The 27,456-nt window shown below is 44.2% G+C and overlaps 2 protein-coding genes across 4 annotated transcripts in view; one reads left to right on the forward strand and one right to left on the reverse strand.

The window, feature by feature from the left end:
* LOC308321231 (uncharacterized protein) overlaps positions 1 to 16,953 on the forward strand; it is a gene marked incomplete at its 5' end in the record, with an annotated part of 31,046 nt that extends 14,093 nt beyond the window's left edge. The window contains 4 exons of the mRNA XM_080772070.1: positions 14,979 to 15,182; positions 16,160 to 16,302; positions 16,559 to 16,659; positions 16,760 to 16,953. Coding sequence (XP_080628196.1) covers positions 14,979 to 15,182; positions 16,160 to 16,302; positions 16,559 to 16,659; positions 16,760 to 16,877 — 566 coding nt within the window. The 3' untranslated portion in view covers positions 16,878 to 16,953. The remainder of the gene's footprint in view (positions 1 to 14,978; positions 15,183 to 16,159; positions 16,303 to 16,558; positions 16,660 to 16,759) is intronic.
* The window catches only part of vps53 (VPS53 subunit of GARP complex), an 87,531-nt gene that overhangs the window by 43,347 nt on the left and 16,728 nt on the right, over positions 1 to 27,456 (reverse strand). For all 3 annotated transcript variants that reach the window (XR_013964605.1, XM_080772264.1, XM_080772263.1), the window contains exons 5-7: positions 23,615 to 23,701; positions 22,792 to 22,907; positions 21,460 to 21,579 (exon numbers count right to left, since the gene is read on the reverse strand). Coding sequence is in view for 2 of the 3 variants with exons in the window: in XM_080772264.1 (XP_080628390.1) it covers positions 21,460 to 21,579; positions 22,792 to 22,907; positions 23,615 to 23,701 (323 nt within the window). In the remaining variant the exon portion in view is untranslated. The remainder of the gene's footprint in view (positions 1 to 21,459; positions 21,580 to 22,791; positions 22,908 to 23,614; positions 23,702 to 27,456) is intronic.

Consider the following 27,456-nt stretch of genomic DNA (forward strand, 5'->3'; position numbering starts at 1 on the left):
GGTTAAAGAATATGAGTTGTTTGAGAGGTTTCAAGCCAGCATTTACATCTAAAAAATAAATCACACCCGTGTGAAGTGAGGGGCGCTCTTATCAATCAGACATCCTCATGCCGGCCAATCACAATTTGCGTCCTCACTTTTCTGCCCTCACTTTTAGCTTCAATATGTACTATGCTCAGCCAATCAAAGCATTGCTATTATGGGGTGATCAGCCAATCACAAGCCAATGTTTGTGTTCACCCAAACCCGGAAAGCTGGGCATAGGAGGGGCTAGCACCCCTCAAAGACTGTCTCAGAGTTTTCAGTAAGATGCTTTGTCTGCTGAATTGTATGTGTTGATGTATAATGATGATGTACATAACCATATTTTTATTGTATATTCAATATTCAAGTATTGAGGTTGATTATGTTCATAACCAGATTTAAGTACAATACCTGCATGTACTTACCCTATTGGCCTGAATGTAAGACTACCGCTATGTTTTTTTTCCAATAGAAATATCCTAAAAAAACGGGGTCGTATTATAATCGGGGACTGAACTATTTGACATTCAATGTTCTTTTTCTACAAATGAGTCTTGAAAAAGATTTACTTTCCACAAACACCTTAAACATGATTCAGTGTTTCTATAAGATTCAACTAAACAAAAACATTGTAAATTTACAGTATATTTTCTAATATTTGTGTGTGTTGGCAATCTGACCAACTGCAAAACTCACACTCAGGATTGTACATTTCTATTGATACATTAAACTTCTAAGGCGGGTAAAAATATGGTTTGACCCTAAAAAAATTGTAACAAAAGGTTTCTCAACTGATTTTTGTAGTATTAGGTGTCCTAAATAACATACTAAAAGTTTACCAAAGTTTGACCAACCCGAAAGGTGTTCTTTTCAAGATGGCCGCCGCCAGTTCTTAAAATACCATTACTCCATTATTCATCCTAGAAAAGTAATTTTGGTGTCTAACCCTATGTTTTGGTTATCTAGGAATCCAATTAGCATATATAAATTATAGTCAAGCAATTACATGTACAGTGATATATTAAAGCAATTAAGGTTATATAAGGTTATAACAGTGTAATAGGACATTTCCCTTTTCTATAATGCCGTACTGCCCAGGATTGGTGAATGTATCACCTATACAAAATTCACATTCTGTTGAAGCTTTCAGGAGATTTATTTTGATACCATAACAATAAGGAATACATTCATTATTACTGGGCGGTACTGTCATGTGACGTTTGAAAAAGCACACCTGCCAAGTGATAGACTCATTAGACTGGGAATATTACACAAATCATGGAAGAAATGTACAGATACATGTCTGCACCATTTTGTTTGTAAAGGTGTCTGGCAATACTACTAATAATAATAAAAATAAGTCCCCTATAGGGTAGTGGTTCCCAAACTGTGTGCCGGGACAAACATTGTGAAAATAGGCGATCTATAAAAGCTCACAACGCTGAGTGTCTTTGCACCAAACACACTCAGTAGGACCAATTGGCCACTTGTCTGGTCTATGGGGAAGATGGACTCCTCAGTGGGGATATACAGTGGAGATAAATGGCCCCTCATGGGCCTAGAGACTAGAGAGATGTGTGTCAGTACAGAGCTATCACACTGTGTATCTTGGTATATAGTTCAGGTGGTGGAGTGTCGCACTTCTGCTGCTATCCAACAAACAAGCATTGCTTTCTGCATTGACCTAATGGTCAGAATGCATGTTTGAGGGGTGCATGGCTTTTTAAGTCATGTGGCAGCCAAGACTATGGACTTTAATGTTTGTTTAGGGCACACTAAATGACAACGTAGGATGCCATGTGGCCAATATAAATACACTTTTTTTCATACTACAGTAGCTGTTCTAGAGAGGAGAGAGGATATTCTGCGCCACAATGATCAGTCACTGGGGGCCCCAGTAATATTAATGGTCAGACACCAACCAGACACCAACTCTCCTGTGAGCCAGTCCGACATATAGGGACACCCCTGTCTGCCTGACAAACAAACAATCATGCACCACGTGGAGGTCTTATAACCACCACTATGTGGGTCTGACCCTTCTGTATACCCATGCCCACTCTAAGCGCCTATAGCTCAGACCTAGGAGCCAGCAGGAGGTCCATTTGGGACCAGCATACATGTACATTTAAGGACACGACTGCCTGACAGTCTTGCAACATGTGGAGGTCTTATAGCCACCACTCTAGGCCCACTAAACTCTAGTCCGGACTAAGGGTTGGGATTCAGAACCGGGTGCATCTCAGACCCAGTTCCGACATTGCGGATCCGGAGCCGGTTCCATAGTTTTTTTTATTAACGGTTCCCCAAACGGTTCTCATCAGTGGTAATTTAGCTCCGCTGTGTCTGTGCATGCATGCAGAGCCAAGTTACTGGGGTGACGTCACCCCACCTACATGACTGAGTAGATTCATCTTGTGACTCGTGTAGGCGTATTGATTTTGAGATGTTTCCTCAATGTGGACGTGCAACGTTACTGGTGCAAGTTGCAACAACCTTTGCAGGAAACTATGGCATCACATACCAACTGTTCTGTGCATTCAGCGAGCGGTCACCGCCGCGGAGCGAGTGTGGTTAACAGAGAGGGAAATGACTCTGAGGCCGAGCGCGCAAAGTGCAATAATATGCAATGCCATGGTTTCCTGCAAAGGATGTTGCAACTCGCTCCAGTTGCACCACGTCCACATTGAGGAAACATCTCAAAATCTATACGCCTACACGAATAACGTTAGAGAATAAAAACTACTAACTTCTACAGAGCTTTTTTTATTATGACTCGACGTCTTTCTGTCTGAATCACGTTAACTATAGAGCCGAGAATTAAATAAAAATCTATTTGTCTGCACTTATTTTTACAACCTATAAGCAATTCAATTGCTTTTTATTTGGCTCTAAATGAATCGCGCAACTGCTGAGAGCCCAGCCTTTAGGTGCATATATACCTCCATACATTGATTACTTTATAAACAGTTTGCAGAAAAAAGCACAGGAACAAGGAGAAAAAAATTCTATTAAATTAATCTGAACATTAAAGACACAACATTTGTCACCACAACAATATAATTATTGCAATGTGTACTGTATATATACAGTGCAAATTGCAACAATGATATTGTCGTGGTGGCTAGCTGGTGGTGGTGAAGTTTAAATAATAGTGCCAACTCATAATTGTAAAGTGCAAATACAATCATTGAATTTGTGTTTATTAAGTAGGCTACTTGGTCAGGTTAGTTATAATAGGCCCAGGCGGTGGCGTAACCGTCTGGGCACCCGACTGGTAATCCAGTCGCAGTGTGCCGCGTGTTCGACTCCCGAGCCCGACACGGCCTTTACTGAATGTCTTCGCCCATCTCTCTCCCGTTTCCCGTCAGCCTACTGTCTGTCCCTTCAAAAAACCAATAAAAGGCGTAAGCCGCATCTAAAAGAAAAAAAAGAAAAGTTAGTTATAATAAAAAGGGGAGAAAATAATATTAGGAACCGTTAAGGGAACCGTTGGGATTTGTTGGGTCTTTAACGGTTCCGGTTCCCAACCCTAGTCCGGACCCCCCTTTACCTCCTCACCCAACCCCACCTATCATACTCCCTTCTGCACCCGGTCGAGCTTTAGGTTCTGACTACTCTGCACTAAGAGTAAATAATGCAATAAATTAGTTTTGGGTGGGGTGTATAGTCAAAGATGAATTATTTAGTTTGAGTCAAATATTATCCACAGAGCTATCCAAATATATAATATTTCAATATTTCAATCAGTAGGCTATTATCTATCAACTGACAATATTCTCTGTCACAACCTTCTGAATTACTGCAAATTGTGACTATTAGTTTTGTTGTGTTTTGAGGATATCTTGAAACCTTATTCCAAAAATATATATAAATATTTATTAAATATTTAGTTTAGTTAACTTGAAACTGGTGACTATTTCAGAGGGGTTTAAGAGTCACAAACACAATATTGGATTTCACAATTATCTAATTGTATCTCTGCAATTAGGACAAGTTCAATGGACTCCTAGAGCCCAAAAGCATAGGGTTAGACACAAAAAGTACTTGTCTAGGATGAATAATGAAGGAGTTAGGCTATTTTAATGGTTTTTAGGCCATCTTGGACGCCATCTTGAAAATAACACCTTTCGGGTGGTCAAACTTTGTTAAACTTTTAGTATGTTATCAAGGACACCTAATACTACATAAATCAGTTGAGAAACATTTTGTTACAATTGTTTTAGGGTAGGGTTCTTTTTTTCATATATTTATCCGCCTGCAAATGTACTTTTAACTTTTAAGTTGCCAGTTGATTTATTGATTGATTTATTGAGTTACTTTGCATATTGATCAAAGTAACCTATCAATAAAAGATAGACAGATTATGAATTGCATTAAGGTTGGGTTTAGGTGTGCTGCTGCCCCGTGGGAGGTTAGGGTGAGGGTTTGAGATATCGGACCAATGATATGTCTGGCTTCAAGCAAGAGAGAGAGGTGGAAGTAAACACAGGTGGATGACGTCACAGCAGGAAGGAGTGAGGACACATATGCTCCCAAAACGATCTATTGCACAAAACATTACAAAATAAAAGTGTCAATAAATAATATGTGAGGGATCTTTGGTGGAATGCATTCATTCACTTGTATATCTTATATATATACCTGCTACATCATTTTGACTAAAACCTGTCAGCTCAATAAAATGTGTCCTTATTTGTCATTGAACTTTTATTTAACATCGTTGGTGTTGGTGTTCTTAAAACTGGACAGTTGTGTGTTGTGTAACTTTAGAGAGATCATGACATGATAGCAGGGAAACTGCATAAGCGTGTGTGTGTGTGTGTGTGTGTGTGTGTGTGTGGGTGGGTGGGTGTGTGAGCGTGTGCGTGTATGTGGGTGGGTGGGTGGGTGGGTGTGTGCATACAGTGTGAGCTGTCAAAATAACAGTGCTGTCATCGTTTAGGGTAGTGCAGATGTATATATATACTCCTGCAGGAAGAATTTAAGTCATAAAGGTACAGATGGCTGTAGCGAGGCATTCTGAAAACATCGAGGTCCAAGACGATGCAGACTACGAGAATGAAACCACCGTCACTGCAAGAAGAACTAATGTAGAAATGTCTGAAGAAGGACATTATGAGCGTCTTAATCGGCACAAGATAGCCGATGCCATCTATGGAGATCTTCGGACCAAGAAGAAGTCTGGTAAGAGATATTACTAAGACTAAAAATCAACAATACAAACACGCTTAAACCTTTTAAAACCATAGGTGGGGGGGATGTCACGGCCCGAGATTAACATTGCTGATAAGGTACATCACGTGGTCTGAATGAAAACGGTTTCAAACGGCACGTGACTATATCTCAGGCTCTGACGTGACCTAGCATCTAGGCGATAGGGCTGCAACTAACGATTAATTTCATAATCGGTTCATCGGCCGATTATTTAAACGATGAATCGATGAATCGGATTATGGCACCTTTTTGCAATTACTTAAAAAAATTAGCTTCAAGTTATTTTAGGCATGTTGTAACTAACAATAAAGATAATAAAAATGAATACTCCTTCAAAATTAATATGTTACCCCCTTTTTTATCCAATTTGATTTCATTGCCATTCCTACTTGTAATGATACTGTAATGTTGACCGTGTATAGCTGACTGTCTTTCTTTCCATTTCCATCTCTGGGACCCCAATTTTTATATTTTAATTTCTATTGTAAAATCAATTTTGACAATTTTTGTACTCTGTTACAGACCCTTTAGGGTCCACTTGGTTTACTTCCTAACTATCTATAATGTAGCTGCAGAACTCCCACTATGAGAACCACTGTCCTACACAGTCTGTGTGGACACGCACGCACACACACACACACACACACACACACAGTGTGCACACAAGTTTCAAGTAGCATGCTAGCTGATAGGGGAATCCGTTCTTATTTAGCAGCCATATTGGCATGTTCTCTAGGGTCTAGGCTCTAGTATCACATATTGCCAAAGTTAAACTGCACTGAATAAATCATTGTTAAGCAAAAACGTTCACAGATATTCTGCTTTTGCCCTGTGCCCACTTCAATGCGCACAGGTGGAACACATTTGAGGAGCTAACGATCGTTAGCAAGCTGCTATAGTGCTCGTCGTAGCCAGCCTGCAAGCTCACAGATTCAGACATCGGGGAGCATTCTTTGTCATAAGACAAACAAATATGGACAGTGGCCGTGCTCACAAATTACATGTTTTGGGACCTGTTTGGGGCATTTTGCAACCGGTTGATGAGTTTGCAGATCAGCTGTTTTGACCGCGTCGCAGCCACAGAGCCACTTGGCTGACGCGGCCCTCTGTGTGTGTGTGTGGGAGGGGGGAGACTGAAGTTGGGAGAGAGAGGGGTAGATGCGGAGCGCGGTCACGTTCAAGACAATCTTGTGTTGTGTTTATACGGACCCGTTGCATTATATGCAAGTTGCATATTGTTCGTTCAGCCTAGTGCCGTTACTGAACGGTAAAAAGAAAGCAGCTTTATGTTACATTTTAATGTTGAAAAACACCCGCGATAATAATCGCTAAGATAATTCGTTGGCAACTAATTTGATTATTATCGATTTAATCGATTCGTTGTTGCAGCCTTACTAGGCGAGCTGAGTGGCTAGCGCACTAAAGGCTACTAGTTTTGAGGTAACTTTTTGCGTCATACTAGGTGAAAGTATCATGGTTGGCTTATTATTGTTTTCAGAACGTCGTTGTTTAATGGTTGTGACTTAACACTCATCTCTCGATAGTAAGCAGCGCACCATGGGTTGTGAAAGTGGCACCTCCAGTGTCCTTTGAATGGAACTATTAAGAGAGCTACCTTTAATGTTCTCATTGTTAAAAGAAAATGCTAGTATTTACAGGACTTAAACAAAAACATAGTTTTCAACTGGGAAAGGAAACGTCTCAAGCCTGCAAGTAGAAAGTAAAAAAATCACACCCATGTGAAGTGAGGGGTGCTCTTATTGTACATCATCATGATGTAAAATAGTCACTCTGCCTATAATTTGAGTCAAATGTTTCACATTTAGTTTACCATTGCATTGCAAAACAATGCCATTTACTGCTATTTATATAGAAATAAAATTGATATCATGCATAATTAAGTTCAGCCTTTTGGCCCGGCCCTCCAAAATATTTTATGTTTCTCATTTGGCCCCTTGGGAAAAATAATTGCCCACCCCTGGTCTAGCCCGTCTGCCCCCTCTCACCGCCGGGGCACAGAGCCTATCTGGTCCCCGCATTGAACTGGGCATGTGTGTACACACACACACACAATAAGAAATATTGGAGATTTTTGTGGAGGAGTTTTCACCTCCTCCATCACCCCCGCCGGCAGAAAAGAAAACAGCGACGCGAATACGAGGAAGAGGACGAGCAGGAGGTGGAGGAAGAAAGAGAGAGAGTGTGTGTGAGAGAGAGAGAGAGAGAGAGAGAGAGAGAGAGAGAGAGAGAGAGAGGAAGAGGAAGAGGAAGTTGTTTCGGTTGTAGGCAGCAGCCATGACAGTGGTAGTGGTGCCGGGTGGTGGAATAATAAAAACAACATGCTTTTAGCCAAAGTTCATAAAAACCGCATGCGTCTATGACTTAAACAATGTAGGCTAAACACTTTGGAATTACGTTAAACATGGTATATCCTCCGTGGCGGCGTCATTAGGTGAGTACTAGTAAATTAATTGTTAAGTTTCATAGTATCATTCATCATCAACAGGCTGTTGTTGATGATGCCCCCCAAAATGAACAGGTTACACAGCCTACAGGATTCTCATTATGTTACTGTCACTGCCTGCAAGGATGGCCGCCGTGCCATTTCTTATAAACTATCTAATTCATACGTGGGTCGTCGTGGGTCCACGTGGAGTTGTTATTGTTGTTCATGGGCCACGGTGCGCCGTGCGCGGCGTGGAGAGGGCATCAGAGCGCAGCGCAACAGCCTAGTATGGTATTGTCTGTACTCTCTGCACTAGCTCTTTCTGTCCAGTCCTACGTGTATAGGCTGGCGATTGTGGCGACTTATATTCGTTAATAAAGAGAGCTGTAAAGGGGATATTGTCTATGGTCAGTTCATGGTGTGTATCATTCTCGTTTTTAACCGGGCCGTGATAATGCGGCGCATTGACGGTAGGCAGTAGGGCTAATACAATGTAACCAACTTGCGCAAGCATAAAAAAAAATTGGTTTTAATTGTCTGGTAACGGAAAATAACGGAAAATAATCTAACTAATCTAAATAATCTAATCTAACGGGAAGGGAATCTTTTTATGGGCAGTAATCCAGTAACCTAACGACGTTACACTGGTACCCAGGGGGCAAACCACCCTTTTTTTTAGGAAACCTGCATTTGCCATGACCTCAAAGGTTGTCCACCAGAAATAATATCTATGACATAGGACATAGGATCACAACTTATATGGACAACCCGGTCAATGTTTTGCTGGAAATCCAATATGGCCGCCCCAATATTAGCCCCTATTAGTTATAATGGGGGGTGAATAGGGCAACATTTTAAACTGAGGGATATTTTCACGAAACTTCACAGGTTGATCAATGATATAAATACGAACGTTTTTTGTATTGCAAGTTTCCATGAAATCCAATATGGCCGCCATAATATTAGCACCCAGAAAATAGGTTTGGCTCTAACTTCTGAACCAGATGAGCTAGAAATGCAAACTTGGTGTCTATTTCATGGTTTCTGACCATGAGAGACTCAACGGAATACCTATTTTTTCATCTGGTTCAGAAGTTAGAGCCAAACCTATTTTCTGGGTGCTAATATTATGGTGGCCATATTGGATTTCCAGCAAAACATTGACCGGGTTGTCCATATAGGTTGTGATCCTATGGGGTCATAGATATTATTTCTGGTGGACAACCTTTGAGGTCATGGCAAATGCAGGTTTCCTATAAAAAAAAGGGTGGTTTGCCCCCTGGGTACCATGCATCATTTTCATTTGACCAACAACAACAAACTGGTTCTAAATGTTCTCCTTTGACAAACAACATTGATTCTAAAGGTTCTAATATGAGACATACGGTAAAATAAACATGGGGCGAGATATCCGTGCTTTGGGGCGAGATATCCACGCTGTGGGGCGAGATAACCACACTTTGGGGGCGAGCTAGTCATGGCTTTGGGGCAAGCCGTCTTCACTTTTCGAAATTCCGGGGCGACTTTTCGGGGGGGGTTGGAAAAGGGGCGAGCGCACCTGTTACCGCATAGACACCCCATGCTGCTTTTCAGTGCACTGCACTACAGGCTTATTCTCCATTTTATATCAAACATATATGCTCAGTTTTTTAAATAATACATTTGCAACTATTTGAATAAAGGTTGTACACATCAGTGAAATTCACCACTGGGAAAATCCCTAATTGAGAGAGTGCAAGCCACCACAGCTCATGAAACATAATAGGCTGCATGGCTAACAGGGCTTAGTGCTTATACCATATCTGTCCTTTCTCTGGCTCTATGACTTATACGCCCATGAAAAATGGAAAACATTAATTTCATTGAGTGTATACCATTTGGAATTATATATTATATATTATATCGGTTGAGATTGGGCTGATTATAGCCAAAGTTAGATATCAACTTTTTTGCGCAACGGGCCATTGGGACTGTGTGGCGGCTGTGTTTTACCTTTCCTATACTTGTGAGGACCTCTGCTTGGATTCATGGTGAGTGCGCACCGAAAAGTAATTGGAATCTATTTTTCTTGCCACATTATATAGTTTACTTTACCTCCTCACTGTCCTCAGTGTTTGGGACGGGACATGTAGGCCTGTATCATGTGCTGTCTGCGTGCATATAAGCGCTGCGCTCCAGTGAAATTGTGCGGCTTGAGAAAATTTTAAATGAATTCATTAATTAAAATGTTGGATAAGGGCTTATTGGTGGGTTTTCCGTGGATAGTAGTTAGGGTGTGTTTTAGCCGGCGGCGGCGGAGCCGAATTGTAGCATGGTGTTACGAAGGAACGTAGTGCCTCTCTGACATCACAACCAGGACGTCAGGGGTGACATCACCCCCGACATCCCAGCGCCATAAATACCGGATGCCTACGCAGGGGTTGCCTGCCGACGGGCCCCGTCAGGCCCCAGCTCCGCCCTCGGAGCCTGCCGACGCGCCCCCAGACGCCAACCGCCACGGATCCAACAGTGGCCACCACATGGACGCGCCATACGACGGCGAACCCCCCGCCCAGCCCGCTCAGGACGCGGCACAGCCAGTGGACACACCACCCCACCCAGCGTGCTACATCGCAGAGCCCACTCTGTCCACCGATGTTGGAATCCAGCACCCGGACAACGAGGCCCGTGAGCACTCTGCCTCACCGGGTAGAGACAGCAGCATACGTGGTACCCCTCCGCCAGCACCCGACGCTACGGTCGACGGGGGGGGAGGAAGATCGGCCCCGGCCTCGACATGGTCGACCGCGGCGCCAGCACTCCCGGCCACTCCGTCACTCAAGAGGGAAAGCTGGCAGCGAACCTCCACTCAGGAGAGTTCGAGGGAAGCCAAGCGACCACCGAGGACATTCAGCTTTACGACCTGAACGCCCCCAAAGCGCCGATTGCCACAGTGCCAACGGCCGAGACGTCTGTCTCAAGCACAACTCTAACCGCCACAACGCTGGCAGCCAAGGCTGCCTCCGTCTCCGCCCCAAGAGCGAGCACACCGCTAGAGGCACAGAATACAAAACCCTGATGCTGGCATTCAAAGCAACCAAAGGTATGGCTCCCCCATATCTTGCAAGTATGATCGAACCCTACAAACCCTCCCGCTCACTCAGATCAGCCAACGCAGGGAAGCTGGAAGTACCCTCACTAAAAACGCCGGGACAACGCTCCACACGTCCCAAACTCTTCTCCCTTCTGGCTCCAAAACTGTGGAATGCACTTCCCATTGCAGTCAGAACTGCAGCATCACTCCCAATCTTCCGCCGTAGTCTGAAAACCCACCTTTTCAGACTCCATCATGGCCCATAGCACTTACCCCACCCCCTTAGATAGCAATTCTAGTAGTCATAGCACGTCATAGTACATATGTGTAGCATAGTAGTATAGATGTATAGCTTATATGTATAGTTTCATTATAGATATTCCACTGTTACTTTCTTAGCTACGCATGTTTCATGATAAATGTCTTTATGTGATGTATTCCCATGCTTTTGTTCTTGCTTAATGTAAGTCGCTCTGGATTAAGAGCGTCTGCTAAATGCCTAAATTGTAAATTGTAAATTGTAGACCAAGAGATTTAGCATCGCGCAACCCAGCATCGCGCAGACAGGGAACAAGGGGAGCACCACCTTAGCCCCAATGAGTGGCCAAGTCGCCACGCTCCACCTTGTCCTTTGTGTGAACTCGCCTCGAGACGAGCATGTGCATGCACTACAGCAGCAGACCGGGAAGACATCCCACCCGGTGCCCAGGAGAGGCGACAATGTCCTGCTCGATGGAGAGCCGCTGCAGATCAACGAGATGAAACCGAACAAAGCCTGCAGGTCGACTAGACTAGGCCGGCTAGGTTTGGCCATTCTGGTAATCTCACTGACAGCCGCAGTTGTTCATCACACCGGCACGGCACGGCCCAAGCAACCGCTAATGATCACCGCGGGCAATCAGAAGATTAGCGCCTATCGAAGGGACGACTGGTTGGTACCAATCGACCCGAGCACGTCCCAGCCTGGCAACCCGCCAGGACCACTAACGAGGCCCCGTGCAGCCAAGGCCGAACTCCCCGGCCTGCCCAGCCTCAGATCAGTCATGAAACAGCAGGTGCCTGTATCCCTGGCAGTCATTGGTTGGACACTCCCAGCGGCCGCTAGCTGGACACGATCCCACACGCCGCTAGAGCAAATCTGACGCCACCCCCATGCTAGCCAGGCCCGTTTGTCGTTCGGCTTTACGACCCGAGCGCCAAGCCCGTTTGTCGCTCGGCTTTACGACCCGAACATCAAATGGTCGAATGGCCCTGGCGCCCACTGACCAACAGGTCCCGCCGAGGACTCCCCATCAAGTCGGCGTTCCGCAGCCTAGTGCTGTCCGACACTCCAGCCTCGTCCTATAAAGGACGCACCAAGGCCACTGCGTTGAAATAACGCAGGGGGGGAGAGGAACAAACGGAACAAACCACAGCAACAGCGCACGCCGACACGATGAATACGCTGCAGCGGCCCAAGCATCGCTGCGCAGCTCACCTCCAGCATTGATGCGCCGCCACCACCCAGCGGCGCCGACGACCCCTCGGTCTTCGCAGCCTGAACGATAAGCCCGTTGGCACCCTGACAGAGTCTGAGAGAGCACCTCAACACACCTCAGGGCAGGGTCCGAAGGAAGCCTTCTCGCACACGAGACCAGAGCCCAGAGCGGCGATGGCCGCCATGGGTGTGAGGGGGGGAGCTCGAGGGAGGACTCCCCATCTGCACTACAGACCGTAGTGCCAAGGCCCCAAAGCAGAGTTGCATCCAATCTGCAACACCAGCGACGCAAGCCGCCCCAGAGGAAGCGGCGAGTTCGGCGCCGATCAAGAGGAGCCACCCTGGACTCCAGGCCTGCGAGCCATGCCTGATTCGGACACCGGATCGCCCTCCCCATGGGCCAGCCCGATACCACCAGTCACCTGTCGCGAAGCCAAACCGCTCAGCGACAATCCCCGGTTCCACATCGACCAGTCGCCCCTCGTGAAGAAGCCCCAGACGCGGTCGCAGCCGGTCGCAGCCGCACCTACACACTGCCCATGACGCGGCTGTTCGAGCCCCAGGGAAGCTGCCGGCTACAGCCACAATGACCAGAGGAAACGAATAGCGAAGCTGACAGCTTCACTAAGGGGGAGTTTTACGAAGGAACGTAGTGCCTCTCTGACATCACAACCAGGACGTCAGGGGTGACATCACCCCCGACATCCCAGCGCCATAAATACCGGATGCCTACGCAGGGGTTAATTAGAATGAAGTAAGTGACCGCCGGTTCCACCTGCGCTCAAGGTTATAGGCCCTGTCCCTATACCTCGGCACTCTCACAGACCAGACAAGGCCTAGTTAGGTCTCGGTTACACATGGACTGAACGAATCTCTTCTTGGCTGGAGGTTCTTGGCTTCATCATCGTATAGTCAAACGGAAATAAAGCCTGTACGACTACTATACTGTATGCAACATTTATACTCTCTACCTGGCAGCAGAACAAAAGCCACCTTATTAGCATTTGAATGCCCAACAACACCTCTTGGCCCAAGCGCCCCCCCCAACCCCCGTAAAGGTGTGTGACTATACGTGACAATTTGGAGAGCTCCAAGTTGCGCACGGATACTTGTTATTTTTTCCAGTGGTTCCTAAATGCTAGTCTCTTCGAATATATCTAATCTTCACAAGTTGTCGCGCTGTGATGCGTTTTATTATTATTAGAGAGAAAGAGAGAGAGAGACCGCCCCCCCATATCGGTGTGTGTGAGAGAGAGAGAGAGAGGGCTCAGGTTAGCCCGGCGCAGTGCCGCGCCCGCTAGACAGACAGACCAGTGGTAACCTGTGAAGCTCCAGGGCTCCGTGCTGCGGAGCCCTGTTCAGCACTTAGCCGTGTTTGAGGCCATGTCAGCGGGGGGAGACAGAGCTGGGGCCGCCGGGGCATGGGACTCCGAGTGCGAAATTGCGATTATGCAACAGTTTACCCTTAAACGTACACGTCAACTCAATGTCATTGTAACGAAGATTTTCGAGCGAATTTTTTTTTTTTTTAATGAAACTTTCACCCAGCTATGAAGCTAAAAGTGACCTCAAAACCACTAGCATGAGTTGATAGCCACCGGGAATGCTAACTCGCAGAGCCCAGAGCAGCTCTGCCCTTAGCCCAGATACAAGATCAATTTCATTGGTCAAATTGAGCTTTCCCGACCCGACGTCATAATCCAAGATGCTAGTTTTAATAGCCTCAATAGTCTCCCAGAGGGCCGTGTCATCCGGCCTTTAAATGATCTCCCTCCCTCCTCCCACAGTATGTATATGTTTGTGTGTGTGTGCATGTGTGCTGACTGAATTAACCAAGTACATAATTTACTAAAAATCATGATACAGTAAGTGCCATTTTCATTAAACCAATCAAGGACTCTAAGAGTAATAATCAAGATAGTTACCATTTGTTAACTTGTCAATAGTTCAAGCCTCTCATCCTTGAAAAGCCGTCTACATATATTTATGCTTTTCCAGTCTTGACAAAGAATGTGAGGCCGAGGACAGTTATAGAAGTGATTCACCTTATGTGTAAAAGTATTTTAGAGGTCATTTCAAAGTACTTTGGTCCGGTTAGGGTTTAGCTAACGGCATTTACTCTTATCTTGTCTTTGTCTTAACAGGGAGAAGGCCTTTCAGAGCTGTTGCTATGGTGACGCTGTGTCTTTTACTGATGGGTGGCAACATAGCCCAGGCTGTCTACTGTGAGTATTACACGTCACTAAACTACCACATCACTCACTCAGGGAGTTTGTTGCCTAGCTGTGTCTTATACGGCTGGGTGTGATCACAGGCCTGGGCGTGAGCTGTGAGTATTGCATGGAGTTTGTTGCTTGACATTTTCTAGCTGTGACAACTATTAAGGCCTTGTTTAAAAAGCAGAAGTCTTGCGCACATCCAGTTCCTCGCTGGTGCTGGACAAAAGGTAGATGCATACAGGAAACAATTAAGGCCACCACAGCTTTAACCCAAAATGTTGATTATTATTATATATTTTTGTAATCAAATTCATAGTTTCTTTTTGTATTACTGCATTGCATAATATGCATCTGAAAAGTATGATGAATAAAGTAGTGTTGACAAGTGACAATGCACATGAAAAAAGGATAATTAACAACGCTGAGATTTTCTTCTCAAATAAAGGGTTCCACCACAGATGCTTGACCTCATCATGAACAGTAGCAATAACTGTCTTTATCATCCATTTCTGTCCTTCGCAGATCGTTCACCCTGCAGTAACATCATGGCCAACGACACCCTGGTACATGATCATAACACGCTGAAGTCCAACTACCAAACTCTGAGCTTGGAGAAAACCGACCTGACGCTGGAGAAGAACCGGCTAAATTCCCTCAACACCAACCTGACGCTGGAGAAGGACCAGCTTCAAAGTGAAGTAAACCAGCTGAAGACACAGACAGCAGGTGAGAGAGGATACAAAATAACTTAAAAATGTTGACATTTTAATTATTATCTGGGATATAGAGGTAGAGATTCTGAGTAAGCTCATCACTGCTGGTGTATGACAACTATCATAGAACAATCATTATTCTTAAGATGCACGTCACCTGTTTTCAATCTCATCTTTATATAATATATCGGCGTCACTAATGCTCATTATAACATGGCATAATTTGTCTATGTGGACAGTTCAGAAACCTGCCTACCAATGACATCATCAATGGGGATGGCTGCTGAAATAGATTTAATATTAAAAATCTAAATATATAAAGTATAACTAAATCTGTCAAATAAATGTAGTGGAGTAAAAACTACAATATTTGTAGTAGTAGGAAGTAGGTGTAGCCTCCATGCAGCCGAGACCCAGCCTGCAACAGTGCTGCTAATCGGGCTCAGCCCTATTGGCACGGTAGGCTGCGCGTTGGTCTGGTGAGTGGGAGCCCCGTCCCCCGGGTTCAATCCACCACGCTTCCACGTAATGCTACATAGGCCTACCACAAAATTGAAATATTTAACCCATTTTGACCTGAGATCAGATTCTAAAAATGTCTTCTACATCCTGACAGTTTTCGGAAAAAGCTATGTTTCTATATCAGTCGTTCTTCGATTTAAATAAAAAATAGCAGATCTACAAGCTCATAGCGCGCCACCGAGTGGCGCGCTACGAGCTTGTAGGTCTGCTATTTTTCAATAGCTAAAGCATAACATAATGCCAACACCAAAAGGGGTACAAATAAAAGGTACAAATAAGTCCAAATACCAGAAAAGTTTACTTGAGTAAATGTGTGGAGTAGAAAACACCATTGATATAATAGATGAATAGTTTTGCCTCCACTCCACTACATCTCTGACTACTACTATTATTATTACAACTATGTGTTAGAATTCATTATCGGTACATTGAAAATCCATCAGTAAATCTCCTGTTTGATGTTTTTAGACAAGTCGTGTCCCAGTGGATGGAAGAAGTTTGGATGCAGCTGTTACAACAGAACTACTGGAGGGAAAACCTGGCAGGGAGGTAGAGACGAATGTCAGAGTCTAGGAGCTGATCTGGTGGTCGTTAACAGTGGAGAAGAACAGGTTAGTTGTGTCCGTGTGTCACTGTGTGTGTGTGTGTGTGTGTCTGTGTGTGTGTCTGTCTGTCCGTGTGTGTGTGTGTGTGTGTGTGTGTCTATCATCCAGATACGACTCAAGGAAATATTTTTCCTTTATTTTTTGACAATGGGTTCTCAGATTGTCCACATAGTTGCATGTGACCTAATTCCATGATTATAGTGAAGAAGTGAATGTATTGGATACACAATTAATGATGATTCAATCATGTACAAATAATCAGGTATTCATCAATGGATTGACTGGTGGTTATTTGACATGGATTGGTCTGACCAGGACTGGGGGCAGCTGGACGTGGCTGGATGGAACACCACTGACAACAACGTGAGACATTTAACATGTTTTTATATTGTAATTCTATCAAAGTCACTGTATGTGAGTGACTGAGTGCATGTGGTTCAATACATTCTTGTTTATTGTGCAGGTACTGGCACAGTGGATATCCCAATGACTATGGAGACTGTGCAGCGTACTATGCACGCCATGGAACATGGTATAATGAGGACTGTTCAACTGGAAGGTACTCAATCTGCGAGAAGTGATGGTTTTCACGTCATTGATCAAACTGCAGCTCCGTGTTCTGCTACAGTAGTAATTAGTAGTGAAGATCATATAAACCCAAACGGTGGTGGAAAAAGTACTTTCTACTTAAGTAAAAGTATCAATACTGCAGTATTCAAATACTTTTGTACTTTCACAAGTACAAAAGTTCTGGCATTAGGATTTACTTAAAGTACCAAAAGTAAAAGTACTCATTATGTAGAATGTCCATAATTTCAAGTTTTCAAATGTCTAAAAAAAATCTTTTTTGAAAATAGCAGATCTACAAGCTCTCGATGCGTCAGACTCACAGTAATGTTAGCTAGTAAGATCAAATGATCGAAATGTATATTGGGCTGAAGTTACTTGTTACCGTAATAATGTAGTGGAGTAAAAGTACAATATTAGATGTAGTGGAGTAGAAATAATTATAGTATTTGAATTGGAAATACTCAGTAAAGTACGAATACAGCAAAATTGTACTTAAGTGAAAGTCTCAATTACTTTAGACCACTGAGTACAAACTGTTGTAGCCTTAACCACTTTAAAGCATTAACACCAGGAAAGCACGTGTCATTTTAGATTCAAGCGTTCAAAGATAGAAGATATCCAAGCTGTCACAGCTTGGTGCCATGCACACTGACGCTATGCGAGCTTGTACATCTGCTATACAAGTGAGCTTGTACATCAGTGATTTTCACAAGTGTTGCCTCTTTCTTATGTTATAGAATAGTTTGTTGAAAAGGAAGGGTTGTCCGCACAACTGTACGGACAACCCTTCCTTTTCATTGTACGTATATTTCTTGTTCAGCACCTGTAGCATTTCTGCAGATGTGCGTGCTTCCTGTTGGCTCCTATCTATAGTATAGTTTGTTGCATTAGTTTTGATGCAGTGATAAGTGCTTTTTCTGTAATTCTTTTATTGGTATTTTTCAATGTTCTGTCATCTGCGGCTCTGGAACTCCCTGGCCTTGGCCCTTAGATTAGCAGAATCAGTGCCTTCTTTTAAAACGCTTTTAAAAACACATCGGTATGCCAAGTGTTTTTCCTAATATTGTTTTTAAATTGTCTTATTGACCTGTTATTTTCTTCATGTTTTATTGTCTCTGATGTTTTGATGCTTTGTTGTTTTTATGTTTTTATGATTACTGTTTTAGTTTTAGTCTGTAAAGCACGTTGTAACTATGTTTGGAAAGGTGCTAGACAAATAAAATAGATTCATTCATTCATTAATCTGTGGACGGTAGGACCCAGGGGATCCTGACCCACAGGTTGGGAACAACTTTAACTACTTGAGTCCCTATAAAATAGCCGCTCTAAGCTCAGAGAGCGTGTTCTGAGTTTGTACATATGCTATTTTTTATCTTTTTGAACATTTTTATATTTCTGGAGTAATATGTGTTTAGTGTATGAATATTCATGAATATGTTTTAAATGTATGAATATGCATGAATAATGTTGTTCAGATGTTCAGCTAGCAGAGCAGGTTGAAAGATCTTAAAGGGATAGTTCACCCCAAAAAAAATCTCTTTATTTAGGGCAGTGATTTTTACTGATTTATTTCTAATTCATTATTATAGAAAGAAATAATGCAAATGTACACATTTTAATCGCGCGATTTTGTGCAGTTTGAAAGTATTGTTTTTTTAAATACAGAAGGTCCTTTATAGGCTACCTATCCTGAATATATTCCTATAATTGTTGCTACAAAATTGCACTGATCTGTTCAGTACCACCTTGATAAAACAATAAACTATATTGTGTTGCTTAAGCTTATGTATTTATTCACCATTTATTAATTGACTCGTATTTCTTTAAATTGTGTACATTGCTTTAAAGAAGATGAGTTGTTTGAGAGGTTTCAAGGTTTCAATCTGATCTCAGGTCAGAATGGGTTAAAGAAGACGAGTTGTTTGAGAGGTTTCAAGGTTTCAATCTGATCTCAGGTCAGAATGGGTTAAAGAAGACGAGTTGTTTGAGAGGTTTCAAGGTTTCAATCTGATCTCAGGTCAGAATGGGTTAAAGAAGACGAGTTGTTTGAGAGGTTTCAAGGTTTCAATCTGATCTCAGGTCAGAATGGGTTAAAGAAGATGAGTTGTTTGAGAGGTTTCAAGGTTTCAATCTGATCTCAGGTCAGAATGGGTTAAAGAAGATGAGTTGTTTGAGAGGTTTCAAGGTTTCAATCTGATCTCAGGTCAGAATGGGTTAAAGAAGATGAGTTGTTTGAGAGGTTTCAAGCCAGCATTTATATCTAAAAATAAATCACACCCGTGTGAAGTGAGGGGCGCTCTTATCAATCAGACATCCTCATGCCGGCCAATCACAATTTGCGTCCTCACTTTTCCGTCGTTGCTTTTCTGCCCTCACTTTTAGCTTCAATATGTACTTTTGCTCAGCCAATCAAAGCATTGCTATATGGGGTGATCAGCCAATCACAAGCCAATGTTTGTGTTCACCCAAACCCGGAAAGCTGGGCATTGTGTAATCACACAATGTGTTCATGATTTGCAGCATTTTGTTTGAATCCGAGCACTCCTGCGAACTTTGGAAGCCAATCGGGATGGATGGATGGAGACTGTATGCCAATTAGCGTGATGTTTGGACAAAATCTGTAAGTGTACTGTCCAAAAGCGTGTTTTGCACAAAGCGCCCTCCTGGTGGCGCTACAACAGGCCGTTCTGGAAAATGTTGGGGCAGAGGTTCATCGTTGGCATCCAGGGAGCGCGTGTGCAAAATTTGGCATCGACCGGGATAACGGTGCCGGAGATTAGCTGTTCACAGACGGACGGACGGACGGACGGACTGCAAAACATACTCTCTCCCCATGCCTTCGGCCTGGTGGAGACAATAAAAAAAAAACAGTACAGTAGTACAGTAGTGCATCCCGTGGATGCAGAGGTCTTTGGTGTCTTATTTTGGGACGCAAAATGCACCCTATTTTGATCTCTGCATCTGTTCCTCCAGACTCAGGACTCAGTCCTTCCATGCAGCTGTTATGTTGGTTCTGTCTGCCACACCTCAGTCAAAACAAGAGGGTCAAGAGTTGCTCTGAACCGGCGCTGGCCAGCTTGTCCTCATTTGAAAGCATTTTGGGCCTGAGATCAGATTCTAAAATGTCTTCTGAATCCCGACAGTTTTCTGCTGTTTCTATGTCAGACGTTCTTCGATTTTTCAAAAATAGCAGACCTACAAGCTCGTAGCGCGCCAATCGGTGGCGCGCTATGAGCTTGTAGATCTGCTATTCTTCAATAGCTAAACTATACACCAAAAAGGGGTTCCTGCCCAAAATGGGTTAAAGCATTTGGGTGAGGTTCTATTCCCTGTAAATACTTAATGCTCTTGCCAGCACTGCCTAGGGTTGCAAACAGACACACACACACATGCACCGGCCGGGACAGACCACATGCATTTCCCCTCAGTCACACCTTAAATATGAATCTTCCATGTATTCTGACTTGGTGTGTTTCAAGTCCAAATTCCAAGCACGCAGGTTTGTAACGACCACTATTTTGCACACTTTTTACATTAACACAGAAAAGTGTGTGTGTGTGTGTGTGTGTGTGTGTGTGTGTGAGAGTCAAGTCATTCGATTTGTCACACACGTTACCGCAGTGAAATTTGTTCTCCACATTTGACCCATCTCTTGGAGCGGTGAGCTGCAGTCGTGCCACGCTCGGGAATCATTTGATTCGTTGATTTGACCCTCCAATCCAACCCCTTGATGCTGAGTGTCAAGCAGGGAAGGCACTGGGTCCCATTTTTACAGTCTTTGGTTTGACCCCGCCCGGGGATCAAACCCCCGACCTCCCAGTCTCAGGGCGGACACTCTAACCACAAGGCCACTGTCTGGTACTGTGAGTGTGTGAGTGTGCGTGTGCGTGTGCGTGTGCGTGTGCGTGTGCGTGTGTGTGTGTGTGTGTGCGCACGTGTGTGTGAGAGTGAGTGAGCGTGTGTGCGTGTAAACAGGACACAGGATATGATAACCAACACATACTGTAGCCACCTGTCTACAGTTCAGATGACAAGTTGTAGAATACCTCTGTGTGACTGACTGCACCGCCGTTGGAGGAATAGTAGCATGTAGCATCATGACCAGCAAACTGTAGCTGTAGCATGTAGCATGACCAGCAAACTGTAGCTGTAGCATGTAGCATGACCAGCAAACTGTAGCATGTAGCATGACCAGCAAACTAACCATTTAGCATTTAGGCCTGGTGTCAAAAAAACGTTCGCTCTGAAAGAATATATACCTATTCAAAGATCTGTGCCACATTTTTACAATTTTTCAAAAATAGCAAAAGTATAACAGAATGCTTGAAGCACCAAAAGGGGTTCCCGGCCCCCAAAAATGGGTTAAGCTAAACGCTAAAGGTGCTACGGTTTGTGTGAGTGTGAGTGAGTGTGTGTGTGTTTGTAAACTAATTAACTTAATACAAATAATACAGAACTTATTTGAATGAATATCTGTCCGATACATCATAACAAGCATACACTAGTATACGCTATGGTTGGAGAGTACCTGCGTGTGCGACTGTGCGTGCGTGCGTGCGTGTGTGTGCGTGCGTGCACAGTCAGTTACTGTACCTCTCAGAGAGCTGTCTGATCTGAGGGATGCTCAGGTACTTGTGGAAGTGTTCCAGAACGTTCACCACGCCCTGCAGCAGGTTGGCCACCTCGCCGTACTGCCTCTTCCTCGTCATGGCCCTGGAATTATTAAACACACGCTTTCAGAAACTCCATGCTTTGACTCTAAAGTGCATTTTTAATATATTTTTTTATCCCACGATTTTGTAACCCATTTTTCACCCCTGTGTCAATCATCTAATGTGATCCTGGGCTCTATACACACACCCTCCACCAACCTAGTCCCCCATATATGGGGGACATGGGGAGAGCAACGGACTTGAACTCACGCTTCCTTCATGCCTGAGTGTCCAAGTTGCTCCTTTTACACCTGACAAGGGGGGAGTTTCCCTGGTTTAGACGTATAGCGCGTGGAAGGAACACGTTATTCCAACCAGTTCCTTTCCCCTCCATCAGGTGCCCCCGGCTGGCCAGGGGGAGGCAGTTTAGTGACCAGGATTACTGCATGTTTTTTGTGAGGGTACCTACACTAGGGGACACGGGGGAGAACATGCAAACTCCACACAGGAGTTAAAGTGCATTTTTAATAATAGTTTAGCCCATTTCGACCTGGGAACGATTCTGCAAATGTCTCCTGAAACCTGGCTGTTTTCTTGAAAAAGCTATGTTTTTCTATGTCAGTCGTTCTCAGACACTTTCATGTCACTTTTCACGATTCTGTATTCAAAATACAGTAACATTATGAAGTACAGCTTTGTGATGTCACCGAGATGTACTTGTTACCGTTACTGATTCCAGACCTCCAGTTCTAGGCAACACAGAATGGGGTGACTTTTTATTATTATTTCCACAACAGGCATATTAATGACAGTAAAATGTTGAAAACGAGTGGTATCCTGTAGTCACTATTCATTGATTCACTGGGATACCAAAAAACATTTGAAAAAAAAAAAAGGTTTCTCGCTGTTCTCGGGTTGAATATTGATATGCGATTAAAATGTGATTAATCGAGATTAATTAACTACAAAGCCTCCGATTAATTAGATACATTTTTGTAATAGAGTCCCAGCTCTACTTTATACAGGTCTATGGACTCTAAAGTGGAGTACCCACTCCAAGGAGTCCACGCCTCCTGTAGCCTAACCTATAGCCTTTATACAGGTCTATGGACTCTAAAGCGGAGTACCCACTCCAAGGAGTCCACGCCTCCTGTAGCCTTTACACAGGTCTATGGACTCTAAAGGGGAGTACCCACTCCAAGGAGTCCACGCCTCCGGTAGCCTAACCTATAGCCTTTACACAGGTCTATGGACTCTAAAGGGGAGTACCCACTCTAAGGAGTCCACGCCTCCGGCGAGCATGTGCAGGTGGTTCAGGGTGGTGATGGAGGTGGTGAGGTGGCGCTTGGCGTGGTCCAGCTGCTTGATGTCCCTCGTTATCTCCTTGACCTGTGTCCAGACACGCAGGGAGAGAACAGTGAGCGACACAGTGAGGACAATTTTGGGGGCTGGAACCCCTTTTGGTGTTAGCATTATGTGCCGTGCTTTAGCTATTGAAAAAAATAGCAGACCTACAAGCTCGTAGCGCGCCACCGAGTGGCGCGCTACGAGCTTGGAGGTCTGCTGTTTTTTTTAAAAACCGAAGAACGGCTGACGTGGAAACATGGCTTTTTCAGAAAACTGTCAGGATGTAGAAAGATTTTTTTTAGAATCTGATCTCAGGTCAGAATGCGTTAAAGATAAAGAGATGGGGGGGAGGGGGGCAGGACGGGCGAGAGACATGATTAACAAACAGGAGAGAGAGAGAGAGAGAGAGAGAGAGAGATTGAGCAATGGGAGGAAATGGAAACGGCAGGAAAACACGCCCATTGGTTGGAGAAATAATTGCTTAAGCATGCATGCCTGTTGAGGGAGGGGCCCACGTGTTACCGCTGCCTCGCTCTTATCTCGCGCACGCACACACACACGCACACACACGCACAAAGACAAGCTGAGAACAATGTGCATTGTTAAATTCTTTCCTTTATCAAGACATAAACACACCCATTCACGCACCACCATATGGAAGGTGCATTACCTGGACTTAAAATATACGTGTGCGTGTGTGTGTGTGTGTGCGCGTGTGCGTGTGTGTGTGTGTGTGTGTGTGCGCTCACCATTTGTTCAGACTTCTCAGCCTTGTCCTTGATGTCTTTGATTTTGCCAAAGAGCTGCTGGATGGCTATCTGGGCCTCCTCCAGAGCCTGTCCAAAACAAACACACTGTACTCAGCAAGTGAGAGAGAGAGGGGGGGGGGAGAGAGAGAGAGAGAGAGAGAGAGAGAGAGAGAGAGAGAGAGAGAGAGAGAGAGGGGGGGGTGCAGACAAAAGGGCCGAGAACATGATACAGAAACAGATAAACATGCACACGGACACGGGAATGATGACACATCCACTGATATAATCGATTCAAAATGATGACGTAGGTTAAGCTGAATAATGATGGCAGACAAAGTAGACTCGACCGAAGAAAGTGGTCTAAAAACTCAGTGCGTGTGTGTGTGTGTGTGTGTGTGTGTGTGTGTGTGTGTGTACTGGAGTTGTCACTGAGCAGGGTAAAGAAAAAAAATCTTTGTTGTCACATTGATTGTGTACCTTCATTTTATTCAAACTAAAAATATAGCATAATAATATAATAGAACATCAAATATTTTATTTTACCATATTGTTGTTATTATGTACATATGTGCTAATAAACTAAACTAAACTAAATGCTTTATGGTGTCGTCCACTCAGTTATGTATCGAGTTGTGCTTGAAATGTACTGTAATTGATTTACTGTCAATGAATCACTCAAACTGTTTTGATCACTTTCAAAACAAAGTTTCTTGTTTCTTGTAACCCAAAAGAATATCAATAACCATCCGAGAGGCTACAGTCTAAGATGCAAGGCACTATTCAATCTCGTAAGTGAGAGAGAGAGAGAGAGAGAGAGAGAGAGAGAGAGAGAGAGAGAGAGAGAGATGTCTGTGGTCTCCAAATGAAGTTTTACGGCCTACAATATTTTATATTAGAAGTTCTCAGGGATGAGAAACCTCTCCCAACCACACAGCATAATAATCTGGACGTCAGAAACCTTTTCAAAAAGGATGTCATCAGGGATGAGAAACCTCTCCCAACAGTTTACTCTCAACATTCCACCCAGAGCAGAGTTTTCATCGTCTGGCTTCGGGAGGCCGGCACTAATGCCCTATTCTCAGCTCCAGCACAGGAGCCAATGACCAGAGAGAACTAATTGGCTGACTAATTGACAGACTATAGCTGGATATCAGATAGCGGTATAGGCTTGTTAGATGACACATGTGCTGTGTGTGTGTGTGTGTGTGTGTGTGTGTGTGTCCACTCTCCAGACCCGCCCCATGAGGCTTCTGTCCGGTGCCCCATATGGAGATGGCCTGTTCCGACCTCACAACACTCCATATTTGGGCATAGCCCCGACACAGAACTCCCTAAGCTGGCCTGTTCCGACGTCACAACACTCCATATTTGGGCATAGCCACGACACAGAACTCCCTAAGCTGGCCTGTTCCGACGTCACAACACTCCATATTTGGGCATAGCCCCGACACAGAACTCCCTAAGCTGGCCTGTTCCGAGACATCACAAGTAACACTACATATATTTGGGCACCGGTCTAGTGTAGAATAAAAAGAAGTGAATCCGTTTAATCTGCCCATTTTCGCTATTCTTTGCACAACAAAAAGTATATGTGGTTATAGTTAGTTAGTGGTTAAACAGAATGTTTAATGCCATGCCAGGAGCTAGTTTAGATAGTTAGTGGTTAAACAGAATGTCTAACGCCATGCCAGGAGCTAGTTTAGATAGTTTAAGTGCCAGTCTAACTCTTTTCCCATATCTTCTCACAGCTGTTCTTTGAAGGTCCAGAGCGGTTCTTTGGTGCTACGTTTCCATACCAAGGTAATTGACAGGGGTTGTCCGGAGCTGGTGGCAGTCAGTGTGGACATAAGTTTGGCTCTCCTGTCCATTCAGAATGCTAACAGCCGGCACCACCAGCTGCCCCAGGAATTTACCACTTTTATAAGCCTCTCAGACGCGCACAGAAGTGGACACCGGCTGAGGAAATGCACACACACACACACACACGTGCAGTGTTGTTTTCGTCGACTAAAACTAAGACGAAGAATGTTCGTCGACTACCTATTTTCACTGACAAAAACAAATGGAAACTGAATGAAAACTAAGCTACGATGACTAAAACTAAGACTGAATATACTGACAATTTCGTCGACAAATAAAAACTAGACTAAAATGTTAGGAAGGGACTATAGTGGACAAGAGATCCAGTATAAGTCATTTTACACTTGGTTGCATGCTGAAAATAGCCGATCTACAAGCTCACGACGTGGTGTGAGCTTGTAGATCTGCTATTTTCAGCAAGTGTAAAACTAGGCCTTTCGACGGCATCAAGGCCCGCCAAATTACATCTTAGTCGACTAAATCAACTGTAGATTTTAGTCGACTAAAATCTCACGATATTTAGTCGACTAAAACTAGACGAAAATGAAAACTATTCAAGAGACTACGACTGAAACTAAAATCTAAATCTGCTGCCAAAAACAACACACGCTGTTGTCTAATTGGACAGTTTCTTTTCTCCCGTTCTGAAAGGTGCATCCAATGGGATTAATGTTTGTTGGAGACAGCACTGTGGAGTTAGTTAGTTGTAAGATCAATTCATACTCGGTCGCGCGAGGGCGCTGCTTTCGCCAAACGCAACTCAATCTACAAGTTGGGGATTGCGATGTGTCGTTACCTTGCAGATCAAATCGACCGGTTGATTGATTTAGAAAAGCGATTATTAAAAAAACAGCAATTCGAGGATTACACAAGATTGAGGTCAGACCAATAAGTTAAACACCTTACAATACAAAACATATGACGGTGACATGTACATATACATGCAATAAAACAAGCGCTCCCTTATCTAACCGTTTAACATGAGCCTTTATAGGGGAACCCTTTCCAACAGCCATGTTTTTGTCTGCTGTTAAAAAGCCCTGCTGTTAAAAATGACCGCCAGTTTAACACTGGTTTCCGAGGTCGTTCCCCTGTGTGGCTCCTATGGGCCGATTCATACTCCTATTTTAGAGCCGAATAAAAGTCGGTTTGGCGCTGTAGAGCCTACAATGTGACGTCATTTGAGGTTCGGGGGGGGGGGGGGGGGGGGGGGGGGGGGGGGGTACCGTCCTAAAGTCGCCTCTTCGGTGCTCTTCGGTGCCTCTCATTGAGCCAAACGGTTTTAGATCGGAGCGCACCTGGAAGGTACAGGGAGGTGACTGTGTATCTTTACAGAGGACACTTGGAGACTGATCTGAGTGCAGTGAAGGTATAGGGAGGTGACTGTGTATCTTTACAGAGGACACTTGGGGACTGATCTCAGTGCAACAAAGTGTTCATATTTTTTATCCCACGATTTTGTAACCCATTTTTCACCCCTGTGTCAATCATCTAATGTGATCCTGGGCTCTACACACCCTCCACCAACCTAGTCCCCATATATGGGAGAGCAACGGACTTGAACTCATGCTTCCTTCATGTCTGAGTGTCCAAGTTGCTCCTTTACACCTGACAGGGGGGGGGAGTTTCCCTGGTTGGACGTAGCGAGTGGAAGGAACACGTTATTCCAACCAGTTCCTTTCCCCTCCATCAGGCGCCCCGGCTGGCCAGGGGGAGGCAGTTTAGAGACAAGGATTACTGCATTTTTTGTGAGGGTATACCTACCCTATAGGGGACACGGGGAGAACATGTGAGGGTACCTATACCCTAGGGGACACGGGGAGAACATGTGAGGGTACCTATACCCTAGGGCAGTGGTTCCCAAAGTGGGGTCCGGGGACCCCCAGGGGTACCTGAGGGAGTTCCAGGGGGGACCCATCTGTTTTGTTCATGTTCATAAAGTGCTAAAGTGTTTCAAGCAGTGTTTCCCAAACTTTTTCATG

This window comes from Protomyctophum bolini (genome assembly GCF_963924005.1).
Source record: "Protomyctophum bolini genome assembly, chromosome: 9".
Taxonomy (NCBI): Eukaryota; Metazoa; Chordata; class Actinopteri; order Myctophiformes; family Myctophidae; genus Protomyctophum; species Protomyctophum bolini.